This window comes from Osmerus eperlanus, chromosome 7, assembly GCF_963692335.1.
Source record: "Osmerus eperlanus chromosome 7, fOsmEpe2.1, whole genome shotgun sequence".
Classification (NCBI taxonomy): Eukaryota; Metazoa; Chordata; class Actinopteri; order Osmeriformes; family Osmeridae; genus Osmerus; species Osmerus eperlanus.
This window is the reverse complement of record NC_085024.1, coordinates 14523044-14537245: the sequence shown is the minus strand read 5'-3', so window position 1 is coordinate 14537245 and position 14202 is coordinate 14523044. Positions and strand designations below refer to the sequence as shown.

Sequence of the window (14202 nt, the reverse complement as noted above, 5' to 3'; positions counted from 1 at the left end):
GTCCACCCTGACACACCCAAACAGCCCCCTCCCCTCACTCTCCTCTCTACTCACTCTCCCCCCCCCCCCTCTCCTTCTCTCTTCCTGTTGCCTCACTGGTGCCGAGAGGGGGAGAGAGCATTCCAGAATGGTCCGGACTTCCAAGTTCCGTGTTCCGGAGAAGGCCATCTTTGTGTCGGCAGCCAGGAAGTGGGGAGGGTGAGCGGTGAATGTTGTGGACAGTAGATGGCGCCATGTCGTTGCTAGAAGCTGAGGTGGAAGGAAGCCAGCGCTGTGGGTTGAGGGAGTACGTGTAGCTCTCAAGGCATGCATAAATGAAACGGCTGAAGAAGAAAAAAGTCATTTGTTTTTAAAATGTTGGTCATTGTGTGAGTAAATTAAATGATGGCTAGTTTTGTTGTTGGTCCCAAAAATGATGGCATGTAACTTATACGGTATATGCATCCAAATGTTATGAACATTTTTACGGCTTACCCACTTTCGTCGAGGTAAAAATAAATCACTGAATGGAGTTAGTTTCTGTTTTGAAACAGACCCACAAAAATGAAGAATCACAAAAATGAGCAGAGGACATGAAAGAAAGAAATAATAATACATAAACGATGCATTCCCTGGATTACTTTTATTTAAAGAATACACCCTATTTATGAAACGGCAGTTATTATTCATCGTTTTTCAGTGTAGAGATAGAGATTAGTGTAGTGGCGGTGAGTAGGTTGGTAAGGGATGAAAGAGGCGCTACTGGGCGAGTGTGTGTGTGTGTCTGTCTCCTGGTGTAGCTTTAACTAGGACAAGCCTGAGCTGGCTGTTGGACCTGAGGGCTGACCAGCAGGTCTCAGGAGAGCACCTCCTCTCCGCGCCTCACCAGTCTGATGGTGGGTGGGGGGCCGTGTGTGTGGGTGTGTGTGTGTGTTAGTGTGTGTGTGTGTATGTGACGTACTCAGAGGGCAATTATAGCAAGGACAAAGACTCCATAGTGTTATATCCCCATTGCCCCCTAATGAAGAGAACAGGTTAACCCTGGCTAAAGAGAGAGAGGAAGTGTGTGTGTGTGTGTGTGTGTGTGTGTGTGTGTGTGCAAGAGAGAGAGAGACCCACTGGGGGATGTTCTGTGGTCATGTTGTTAATGTTACCAGTCTTGCCCAGGCCCGTGACTGATGTGCTCCTAACTTGATCTTTCCCTCGTTGCAGGGAAAGCAAACAGCAAGGTGAAACACTAGACCTGTTCATCGTTAGGGACCGGTGTGGCTGGAAGGGAGAAGGAAAGAACAAACCTCAGTGTAATGTGTCAAAGCGGCACGTGCACTAAGTTCCGTCGAACCTGTTCCACTGTGGTTCATCGTAGAACTGCTCTCCAGTGAACGAGAGACTTTTTCTTAAATTCGGAAACCCATTCATTGAGATCCGTATGCATTTACACGATCTAAATGATATCTACAGGAAATCCCTGAAAATGATCCTGTGCCTGTGGAGTATTTAATCGGTTTGATCAGCAGTTCTTGTGAAATGTAATTCAGAGAGTACAGTAAATGGAGCAACTGCACAAACACGGGAAGAAAACAAAAGGGTCTGTTTTAGGAGACAGAGTATTATCCTGCCGCTCTGGTCCGCTTTGCATCTCTGGATCTCTGAGATTATTCTGGGAACACACACACACACACTTTCCTCCCTGTGCTCTACCCTTCTTCACGCAGCGCAGAAAGAGATGGGGAGTACCTGATACTGGTGTGTGTGTGTGTGTGTGTGATCTGATAAGAGATCTGTCGGAGCAGTGCTTATTCAAATCAGTGCATGTTGCCTGTGAATGGGAGCAGGTAGCAGGCGGTAAGACACAGGCAGATAACCCTTTAACAGAGACTTTAGTTTACTATCTGATTCTGTGCAGTAGGCCGCAAACTGGATTCTCACTTCGTCGAATTGCATTCTTGTTTGGCCTGAAAACTTTTACACTGAGGACAATCGGATAATACAAACCAGATTATACGCAACGTCTGTGTGTGTGTCTGGCTGTGTGTTATATTGTGAGAGAGAGTTGTGGCTATTAAAGCACATAAATAATTTTACAATTGTATATAGAATTATATAAGTTGTTTCTTTTTTTTGTAGTCCTATTTCAAATCCTTGTCTGCTTGGGCCTTGTAAGGTTAGTCTATGTATGTATGTATGTATGTATGTGTGTTCTCATGAATGAAAGTCACATATCATGAGGGTCCAGTAGAGAGGAGCAGAGGAGAGAGGAGGGGAGTAGGTGGTAATTTAAGTTGTATGTGGACAGCACATGGCTTAGCATTGCTAGTCGGTCTGGGAAAGTGTAGCCTAAGGTATTGTGTGGTAATGTTTTTGGTTTGTATTAACTCCAATCTTACACACACTCACTCACATACGTTGAAACACCAGAACACCAGTGTCCCTTGTGAAATTGCGGGCCTGGACAATGAGCTGGTTTTCATGCCAATTTAAATTCTTAAATTATAATAGTAAGCAATGCCATAATCCTAATAATATCATTTTAAATATAATATTTCTTGATAATCTAATAATTGTAAGAACAATAACACCAACTAAAATATACTTACATGTTATGCTAATTCGTTGCCACATTCATTTCCATAACATATTCATGCAAGCTGGCCATATTAAATGTCAAATTATTATAATTGCCTTTAACAAGATGTGGTGTTCTGTCTAAGGGGGTAAAAATAAATAACTACAAATTAGTGTAAATATTTTCATATAAACAAGAAATTCTGTCAGGGAAAGAATATTGAAGCTCAGATAATTTTTTATATACATTCTATGTAACTCGTAGGCCTAATTTAAAATGTTCACAGGAATTTATATTTAAAAAATCATGTCAGAATCATAATCTTTTTTTTTTCAACATGAATGTAGTCACTGTGGATTTTGTACATGTTATTAATTCTACTGGTGTGTGTTTTCTCCAACCTCTGACATTTACGCGTGGTATAGTGCAGAAGGCTATTGTAGGTTACAGTTTATAACGGGCACGTGAAGGGTCTTTTTAGTGTATTAATCTTTTCATTTCCTTTTATGTAGACTGACACAGTATGTAGTCCACCAGCTGAAAAATAGACGATATAAACGTCCCCCCTTCTTTGCAACCAAACGCGACTAATCTAATATATTAGTCACCCGCGAGCCTACATGGCTGAGCAATTATTCTAAAAAGTTTCCACTGTGTGGATGACAAAGGGAATATGCACTCGGACTCTCCTAAACCGCGCGCCGAAGCTGGACGGGGCTTGACCGGCCGATCTGTGATGCCGATAGGCTAAACGATGGTGGGAATCCGCCAGTTTTAATAACTCGGGAGGGTGATGACTTTCATAAGAGCACGCAGCCACCGTGACAAGTCTAATAAGGCGACGTGGCAGAGGAGGTCTCTGTGTTTGCGGCAAAACAGAGGGGGGAGGTCTGCCGTTCTTTTTGGAGGCAGGGAGACGAATTTCACAATCTGAGATCGGATTTGTGGTGAAAGAATGTCACCATTAATCAGCGGTTTGGAGACAAGGTCATGCGAGCGCCTTCGCGCCAGCCCAGTGTCCACCCGTCTGTGTGTGCGTTTGAAGACAGGACAACGGGAGGAGACAGCTTCTGGTACTTACTGAAACAGACTGGAGTTAGGCCCGTCAATATCCGAATCCTCCCTAAAATTTCCCATGGTTATCCACATCTTTTTTTTGTCTCTCAAAGACAATCTCAGTTCCTTAAAAAGAAAGAAAAACCGATGATGCTTTGAGGATATAATTAAAGATATCGTTCAAAGAACAACTTTTTGCATATTTGAATTATTACTGTCGTTAAAAACCACACAAAATATGGAAATAAGATTGCCGGAAGCACATAAATCAATGATCAGCTAGGCCTCAGAGCCCAATAAATACGGCGAGTTAAATACTTTAAAATGCAAATCACATCTTATAATTTGCATATGGGTGAATTTAAAGGAAGTGCGTTTTCACAAGACCCTGTAAGGTGGAAACTAGGGGGGGGGAGGAAGGTGGAAAAATTGGAAAAAAAAGTCTATTTTTTTCTCTCTCCAGATTCTTCAGTGGTCAAGTTGTAAAACTGTTATAAATGATTGCAGCTGAATTGGTCTGACACACTTTCTTTTTTTCTCTCTCTCTCTCTCTCTCTCTCTCTCTCTCTCTCTCTCTCTCTCTCTCTCTCTCTCTCTCTCTCTCTCCACACCAAATACAGTGTTGGAAACAACGAAAGAGGGGAAAAGAGTGAGAAGGAAAAAGAGAGAGAGAGGGAGATGGGTCTGCATCTCTTTTGTGGATCCAGAAAGTGCCTTAAGTGATCTGAATAATTAGGAGTTAATTATTCTCCATCTATCTGAATCAGAAACGGACAGATATGAGGATGGAATTTATAATTTTTCGCCCCGGCGTCCTGTCTAGTCCTAATGTAGTAAACCAGAGTGACTGTGAATAATAACCCACTGACCCTCACAGTAATTACGCCTCGCCCCGCAATTTGGTAGCTGTTGCTAATTGCGGGTATTGATTCAGTGGGATTCATATTAAAAATACATATGTTTTATAACTGGCACCCCCCCCCTCTCTCCCTTTCTCGTTGTGTTTTAATGTATTTTTAATTATTATTATTGTATTTTTCTTACGGTAATTAGGAGACAGGATGTTTAGTACTGGAGGCTGGTGGAGAGCCTGTCTTTGTCCTCTCATTCGCCTGGTTCTCAGGTTCTCCCACTCTAACTTTATGCTGAATCTCAACTGTTATTTTGTCGTTATGCTAAGTAGAACAACAGCTCTGTGCTGAAGTTTAGGCGACATCCTATGGACGACAAACATGACGTGTTTTCCAGAAAGCACGGTAATCAAGGCTCCGACGGATGCGAAGGTGATAGTGATACGAATAGTCATCGTTACGCCTGCCTGGCTGCCCGTCTGTCTGTCTGTCTGCTCCAGAAAGACTAAAGCTCTCTGTGTTATTTTCCCTCCCTGAGACACTTAAAGAGGTGCAGGAAGCAGCAGATCAATGAACATGCTGTCTGTGTGTCAGTGTGTGTGTGTGCGTGTGTGTGTGTGAGTGCACTAACACAGCCTTAAAAACCTGCCATGGTCTGCCCTTGGACACCAAAAATCCATTTGATCCATTTGATCAGTCCAACCCGGGGAGGTGTGTGTGTCTGTGTGTGTGTGTGTGTGTGTGTGTGTGTGGGGGGGGGGGGGGGCAGCATGTGAAGGCATCTCTTTACTTCTGCTCTATGTGTGGGACACTGTACGTGTGTTTGAGATAGAGAAACTAAAAGCGAGAGAAATGGTGTGTGTGTTTGTGTGTGTGTGTGAGGTCTCTTCGTGGCGCCGGCAGATATTGACCAGGCCATCGGATGAAGTGGCTTACTGAAACGTGTCGCTCCTCTCACTTTCCTCCTCTTTCCTCTCCTCCATTCTCACTTCTCCTTCCTTCCCTCCCTCCTTCCCGCTCCGAGAGCTCCTGTTCCTCCAGTCATCTCTCGCGACACACGGCTGCTCTCACACGCATGTCTATGTTTGAATATGAAAACTCAGACACACACACACACACGATCATACACCACATGCCGTACAGGCACACTCAGGCACATGACCGTGTCCGCGTGTGTGTGTGAGCGAGGGAGCAAGTGTGTGTCTGCGTGGGTGTGTGAGAGACAGGGGGGGGCAGAGATGGGGGAGGACAGGGTGGAGGTAGAGAAGGAGTGTTCCACCAACTGTACAGACAATGATCAATTGCCGTTGAAGGCGCATATATTTTACTAATTACTCCAATAATTAAAACTGTCCTTAGTGATTCAAATAAAATCAGTACCGAGTCAATTTGGCCTAAATGGGTCTGGACGACTGGATCAGTCCGGTTCAGGGCCTGTTGGTCTCTTGTCATAAAATCATTGTAGAGAAGTTCGCTGGCCGCTCTGCTGGGCTCTGCTCTGGTCTGGAGAGCAATACTGACACCCTGATCAATGGCACCGGTACTGCCTGCTGAACGCTCTATAGAACTCATATGTTATTCATTTAAAGAAGCAAACAAACAAAGTAATCACGTTACTTTGATTCGGATTAATGTGATTGACGATCTCCCCCCTGCTTCTAGAATGCTTGAAGTGTCTCAGAAATGAAGTGGGTCCAGATGAGTCTGTATGAGTCCATGTTTGGGGTGATGCTTCCCGAGCCTGCGGCCAGAGGCTTGGAGCGCTCACACCATGAAGCGTGACACGGAGCAGTCGAACTAATCCTTGTTGGTAATACGTCTGAATCTGTCCGTAGGCTGTTTGGTCCTGTGCGTCACTGAAAGGCTGTCACCGTGGACCCCCTAACTAAGACAATAATCCCACAATAATGGTTTTGATTGAATAACGAAGAAGGGAGAGAGGGAGAGGGGGAGCGTGAGGATGTGAGAGAGGAGGAGAAGCAGAGGCCGAATGAGAAACAGAGGGGCACACAGAGGGAGAGGAAGAGACAGAGAGAGCGGGACGGAGAGATGGAGAGAGTGTGAGAGCGATGGAGAGGGAGCGAGAGAAAGAAAGGGAGTGTGAAAGGGGCGGAGAGAGAGAGAGAGAGAGAGAGAGAGAGGAGAGAGGAGAGAGAGAGAGAGAGAGAGAGAGAGAGAGAGAGAGAGAGAGAGAGAGAGAGAGAGAGAGAGAGAGAGAGAGAGAGAGAGGAGAGAGAGAGAGAGAGAGAGAGAGAGGAGGATGCAAGGCAGAAATGTGCTGTGCCAGTGGATTTTTGAGTTGGCATGGTGAGGGTAGTGGTGAGGAACACCTAACTAGCTCCAGGAGAGAGAGGAGGGAGGGAAGGAGAGGGAGCGAAGGAGGGAGAGAGAGATGGAGGGAGGGAGAAGGAAAGAGAAGACACGCTGGTTTTATGTCCGACAGGCATGTTCTCGTCCCGCTAAAGTCGGCTCTTTTCACTCAGGTAGGCAGTTTGGAGGCATTTCTAAGGGAGACGGGGAGAAACAGAAAGAGGGGGGGGGGGGTGAAAGACAGAGTGGGGAGAGGAGGAGGAGAAAAGACGCTAAAGAATCAAAGGATGTTCCCCTTTTAATAATGTAACAAATATTCTAATTTCTAAAAATAAAGCCCTCCCCTTCATCCTGGTTGCTAATAGGAGCTGTAATGTATTCTGTCCCAAGGCCAGATTAGCATGCTGGCCTCCGGCGCCACGGCACCATGGCCCCAACTGCAACACAGGCAAGTTCCTCCAAACTTAGACTGGAGACAACAGAGAAACCGAACACAGAACAGGCCTTTAGAAGCACGTCAGGTTTATTATTTTGATTTCTTTCTGCAGGGGGGGGGGTGGCAATTAATTTGATTACTGAGCATGTGGGTAGGTGTGTATATGTTTGATCTCTTAGTGTGTGTGTGTGTGTGTTGTGTTTGAAGTGTGTGTGTGTTTATGTCGTAGTCGTGGGATTGTTTCTGTGCAGAGGGAGTCTGACGCAGCCATCAGGCAGACAGTTCATTATCTAGGCAGCGATAAGGAATACGTTGTGTTGGATAATAATTGTACTGGTTCATATCCTTCACGATGTCACACGACAGCATGTACATACGCCTGTGTGTGTTTGCGCGTGTGTTAGCTTGCTTTCGTCGGTGTGCTCGCGTGCGTGCATTATTTGTCATTTTACAAATGCGTCTCAAACAAATGAATGTCTATGAGCCATCAGGAGGAGTAATGCAGTCCTGTTACTCCCCAGCGTTGACAAACGCCGGGCCCGAGGTTTTCCGATGACTGAGTGTGTGAGTGTGTGTGTGTGTATCAGGTTTGAGGCACTGGACTGAGACTTCTCCCTGTCATAAGGAAGTCCCCCCCCCCCCCCCCCCATATTCTCCCCCTGACAAGCCTCCAGTCACACCATCAACACCCCCAATTCCCCCCAGCGCCCCGAACCTATAGGTTTTCATTTGTTAAAACAACGACAGTTTTGCTTGATTCATGGTGCAAGGCGAACTTTAATTAATTGAAAAATGCACTTGTTAATTAATATCTCATTAATGAGGAGTTGCTTGGTCAAGTGTGTTTGCTCTCAGGCACATTTCTGCTGTCGCCGTCTGACACCCCCCTGTGGACCCTCCCTCATGTCATATAGGAGGGGGGGGGAGGGAGGGAGGGACGAGAGGAGGGAGGGAGGAGGAGTGGAGGAGAGGGAGGGAGGGAGGAGGGGTGGAGGAGAGGGAAAAATTGTGCAGGGATATCAGGTGAAACCAGGATGTGGCTGAGATGGAGACAGGGATGATGACAGGAACAGAGAGAGGGATGGGTGAGAGAGATGGAGAGAGGGATGGAGAGATGGATGGAGAGAGGGATGGAGAGAGGGATGGAGAGAGATGGATGGAGAGAGGGATGGAGAGATGGATGGAGAGAGGGATGGGGAGATGGATGGAGAGAGGGATGGAGAGATGGATGGGAAGAGATGGATGGAGAGAGGGATGGAGAGAGGGATGGGGAGATGGATGGAGAGAGGGTGGAGAGAGGATGGGAGATGGATGGAGAGAGGGATGGAGAGATGGATGGAGAGATGGATGGAGAGAGATGGATGGAGAGAGGGATGGAGAGATGGATGGAGAGATGGATGGAGAGAGGGATGGAGAGATGGATGGAGAGATGGATGGAGAGAGATGGATGGAGAGAGGGATGGAGAGAGGGATGGGGAGGGTCAAGGTGATGTATGTATGGGTCCTTGACGTCATACTATCCAGCCTCATAAACAGGAGAACTGGCTCCTCTGGATTTCCTGAGGTAGAGAGCAAGCAGTCTCCCCGGAGCTAGCAGACTAGCAGTCTATGTGTGTGTGTTTGTACTGTGTGTGTGTATGTATTTGTACAGTATGCGTGTGTGTGTTTTAGGAGTGGAGCTATGTAATCGTAGCTGCTGGTGGGGTCAATAATAGGGCAGTCGAGGTCTATTAAAACTCACATTCTGTCAAATCAGGTCATTACCCAGTGTGTGTGTGTGTTCTTCCCTCAGTCACCATCCCTAGCCTGCAGTAACCTAATGCTTGCGGGGTATGGCTTACTTGTTTGTTTTCTCACCATCACGCCTGTGTGTGTGTTGGGGGGGGGTTGTGTGTGTGTATGGGGGGGGAAGTGTTTAGAGGGAGTCCCTGGCTAGAAGGAAAGGGAAACTAACACTGTCCTACACAAACACACATGTACGTACACAGTTTTCTATCCCTAGACCCAGGGTCAGGGTTAGTTTTGGGGTCAGGATTAGTATTGCAGTTGAGTTGTGTCTGTAGGTAGCCCCCCCCCACCCCCACACACACAGATCCCTACGTCCAGTCAGCCAGCCAGCCAGCCAGCTAGCCAGCTCCCTGGCTGCCTGTACATGCTTACTGCCTGTTGTAATGGTACGTGTTTTAAACTGTTAGCGGTGCTGTGAGGAAGAGGCCTGTGTGAGTGTAGGGCTGTCAGTCAGCTCCGTGGCCTGCGGGGGGGCGGCCAGGCGGGGGAGCGGGGGGGGGGGGAGGTGGGGGGTGTACGGAGGAGGGGGGTGGATGGAGGAGGTGGGGGGGGGCTGTCACAGCTGTCACTCAGCCTGGATAAGAAGTGTTGGCCTTATGGATTCCTCCAGGCGGACGGCCCGCAGAACTAAAATCGATGCGTTGTCATGAGCGAGTGAGGCATCATCAGACAGCATGGGCAGGTGTGTGTGTGTGTGTGTGTAGAAGACAGACAGATGCTCTGCTTAGTTTTACAAGCCCAGTGGGGCCTCTGTTACGATGGTGAGCATGAGAGGGCTCCAACCTCCATCATCGCTGGTGCTCTTATTCCCCAGTCACACACACACACACACACACACACACGCACACACATACAAAACACACACACACACACAAAACCCACCCGCAGTCACACACCTGATCATCAGAACATTGCACCGCTAGCAGGTCATTGTGATTATGCAAAAGTGCCATGTTTCTGTCTCACAGTTCATGTTTTCCTCGTAGATAGATATACGGATATTCTTGAGCATGACAAAAGGAAGCATTTCAACTTGAGTACCTTTGCTTGTTTTTATTTTGAACTCCTTTTCCCCAATGCACATTCCAGAAACAATTGCCCAAATATTGCCCATACTGAACCATCACACCAGCGCCTCCTAACTGCAGCATCAGGGCGTCGGTGAGTCGTTCCTCAGGCCGCCTGTGGCCTCTGGCGGGGTAGCTTCCTGCCAGTAGACCACCAGCCTGCCTGAGGACGCTACCTGAGGAAGACCACAGGGTGGATCACGGCGAGGTAGCGCTCCAGACACAGGCAGCCCTGGAACATCGGCCTCCTCAGAAAGGTAACGGCAGTGAGCGGGATCATGAATTCATCCGCGAGGCCCCTGAAGAAGTAGACGCCAGACAGAACAGCAGCTCGCCGAGGACCAGGCTGAACTCAAACACCTCCTTCCTGTCCGTCGGGAAGACGGCCGACGAGGTCATCAGCCACATGGCCCAGCCGTTTGCCGGGGAGGAGAGCAGGAAATACACAGAGACGGAAGGGATGAAGAAGCCTGTGTTGAGGCAGGGGGGGCAGCCGAATGAAGAGATGTTCCTGGCGGAGTCGAGGGGGACGTTCTCCATGGGCGAGACTTTTCGACAACGATGCAAAGTGGGTTTCCTACGAAGGACAGACGGAGCAAGGCGCTCCACATGCCGGTCTCCGGCATTATTACGAAACTATGCAGCATAAGCAAATAGTGGCGGTGGCTCAAGACCTTTCGCACAGTGAAGAGTAGACATTCACAACGCCACGTGCAGTCTCACACCCAACTCGAGCTGACAGACCTGAAGCTGTGGTCTTGAGGACAGTCCTTCTCTCCCCGTGGGTCAGACCTTTTCTTTCGCTCTCTCGGTTCCCTCTCTTTCTCATCGCTGTCACTCTTTCACTCTTGCTCTTTCTCTGTCAATCTCTCTCTATTCATCTCTCTCCCAGTCTCTCAATCTCTCTCTCTCTCTCTCTCTCTCTCTCTCTCTCTCTCTCTCTCTCTCTCTCTCTCTCTCTCTCTCTCTCTCTCCTCTCTCTCTCTCTCTCTCTCTCGGATTGTCAACATGTCTGCTCCTGTCCTCTCACACTCTGCCCCTGCCGCTGCAGTGGTTTGTGTTGTTGTTTGTGCTGTTTGCATTTCCATCCATTTATCATGAGGGGGAAATGATAACAGGCAAACACTAGGGAAATACTTCAAACGAGAGACTGGACTTCTACAGCATCACTTCACCCTGGTGTGGGAGGAGTAGGTGGAACATTCTAGACTGGCTGGTGTTCGAGGTGTCCACATTGATGCTTCAGAGGTGACTGGCTACACCAGAGGAATGTAGGCAGACAGTCCGAAAGACTGCAAAATGAGGTAATCTGCCTCCAGTTTGGTTTCCAGTGGGGCTGGACTCCAGTGAGGCAGGATTTGGACTCTGATTGACCCTTGGGGACAATTCAGACAATTGATTGACAGGTGGAGGTGGAGAAGATTGCTCCAAGATGGCAGCTGATCCAGAGCAGGGCTGTTGGCGCTCTGCTTCCCCAGTATGGGTCATACTCCCTGAGCTTGAGTAGGCCATGCAGGCTCTGTCAGACTGGAGGCCACCAGAGAGACAAGAAGAGACCTGGTGTGGATCTCTGTCTGTCGGTCTGCCTTTGCCTGCCTCTGTCTGTCTGTCTGTCTGTCTGTCTGTCTGTCTGTCTGTTGCCTCACTTTCTTTCTCTCTCTTTCTCGTTTTCTCTCAAAATGTATCTCATAGTGTCATGTATCTCTCACATCCTTGGAATTAGGGGATGGGTCTGGAACGAGGGCTGGGACTCGGGCTAGAACTTGGGCTGGAGCTTGGGCTGGAACTAGGCCTGTGGCTGGAAGTAGGGCTGGGTCTAGAACTAGGGCTGGAGGATGAAAGAGTGAATGGCTGCTAGCTAGTTGGAGGCTCGGAGGGAGACAGAAAGCGTCAGCAAAAGAGGGAGAGACAGCGAGAGGGGCAGAGGGAGGGAAAGAGAGGGGGTTGGCTAACTGGAGGCAGACGGACATTTTGTCTGAGGATAACCAGACCCCGGCTCCCACAGAATCAAATTATTTCATCATGTTGGAAATGAAAAGGCACAATTACTCCTAATTAGAACTATGCTTTCTTTTTTCTTTTCACTCCCTCGTTCCCTCTCTCTCTTCCCCTCCTCGTCATTTCTTTCTCTCTCTTCTTATTCTCGAGCAGAGGGGGGAACTCTTTTCCAGAGATCTAAAGAGAGCTGGAGATCAGTACCTTTTGGAAAGTATAGGAAACTATTCTCTGAAATGAAGGAATCTGGAATTCCAGGAGGGGTGCGAGACGTCAGTGTGTGAAGGTCCAGTCTTGTGTTCTGCACACCTTTATGGGTTCAGCTCTGTCATGTCACCATGTTTGACATCACAGGAAAAGTAGGACCTTCAACGCACCGTCGTCACACGTTGGTGCGTGTCCCTAAGTTTGTGTTTCCATGTCAAGCGTGTGTGTGTGTGTTCAGGCAGATCAGGCTAGCCACTCATTTTAATGATGAGAAACCATGCATGGTGTGTAGCCCCTGTGTGGTACTCTGGGTTGTATAGGGTTACCTCTCCAATAACACACATACAGACACACACACACACACGCAAGCTATCCAATAACACACACACACCCATGCCAGACAGGCAGGGCCCCGTAATGGCCTCGTATCACGGAAAACCATTTTCTCCTTGTCAACTATTTACATGTATCTCTACCACACAAGACTTGTCGTTTTAGGCAGCGTAACAATTTGCTAAACAAATCCACTCGCCATTTATCTATCAGGGGACGGCAGTGTGTGGGGAGAGAGGGGGATCGGAGAGGGAAGGGGGGAGAGAGGAGGGAGGAGGAGGAGGGGGGTGATGAGGAGGGAGGGAGGACGGGAGGATGGGGGAGAAGAAAGCAAATATTTTCTCTGGCTGGTGACAGTGCTGTGAAAACAGACCGGCCATGCTGATGTGTATTAGAAGTGAGGCGGGCAAATATCAGCAGGGCCCTGCTGTGGGGGAGTGTGTATGTGCCCCCCGCCCTCCCTGGACTGACACACTATCCTGGACTGAACAGTGGAACAGTCCTCATTATGGGTGAGGTGGGAAGAGCAGACTGGTGTTAAGTCTTCTTGAGGGACTGGTAGACTGGCACAGCCCAACATTGCTCAACCCAAGCACACACACAGAAAGAGAGGGAGAGAGAGAGGGGAAGAGAGGGGGGGGGAGAGAGAGTGGTAGTTAGAGAGAGAGAGGGAGAAACAGAAAAGTGGAGGTCAAACAGACAGTGAAAGTCAGAGTCTAAGATTGTGTGTGTGTGTGTTTTTTGGAGCAGGGCAGAATCTAATGTGTGTGTGTGTGTGTGTGTTAGAGCAGGGTGGAGTTTAAGATGTGTGTGTGTGTGTTAGAGCAGTGGTTCTCAATCATTCATTTGAATCAGGTGTGTTGGAGCAGGGAAACATCTAAAACATGCAGGGCAGGGGTTCCCGAGGACCAGGATTGAGAACCACTGTGTTAGAGCATGGTAAAGTCTGATAGATGCGTGTGTGTGTGTGTGTGTTAGAGCAGGGTGGAGTCTAAGATGTGTGTGTGTGTTCTAGCAGGGCAGTGTGAGCGAGAGGAAGTGACAGCATGCTGGGGGAGGTTTCCAAATCTACTTCCTCCACTTGTCTGTCTACATCAGACCCACATGACTCTGCTGCTTCTTATTGTTCTCTCTCTCACACACACACACACACGCTCCCGAAATGACGCGTCTCCTTTGATCTTGCTGGAGCGTGAGCCACTTGAACAGCAGTGCCGCCAGGCACACACACACACACACACACACACGCACACACACACGCACACACACACGCGCGCACACACACACACACACACACACACACACACACACACACAAACAAGCAGCCTGGCCAGAAGTAGTAGGAGTTGATTCACCGTATGAAAGTGTGTGTGTTTGTGTGTTTGAGTTCATCTCTGAGCGTGCATTACACATTTGTTTCTGTTTGTCTGTGTGTGTGTGTGGGTGTGTGTGTTGGGGGGGTGTGGGTGTGTGTGTGGGGGGGGGGCATGTGTGTGCGTGTTATCAATTTTTTCTCTTTGTTTATTCTAATCGGTACTTAATATTTTTTTTCTCTGATTTATTTGTAGACAAGGGCTCCTGTCTGAAGTGCTTATTAGTTCATTATCTCAGACT

General features: G+C 48.1%; 1 protein-coding gene across 1 annotated transcript in view; it reads left to right on the top strand.

The window, feature by feature from the left end:
• znf407 (zinc finger protein 407) overlaps positions 1 to 10702 on the top strand; it is a 30571-nt gene extending 19869 nt beyond the window's left edge. Inside the window, exons 5-6 of the mRNA XM_062466196.1 lie at positions 1192 to 1300; positions 10190 to 10702. Coding sequence (XP_062322180.1) covers positions 1192 to 1300; positions 10190 to 10702 — 622 coding nt within the window. The remainder of the gene's footprint in view (positions 1 to 1191; positions 1301 to 10189) is intronic.
• The last annotated feature ends 3500 nt before the right edge of the window (positions 10703 to 14202 follow it).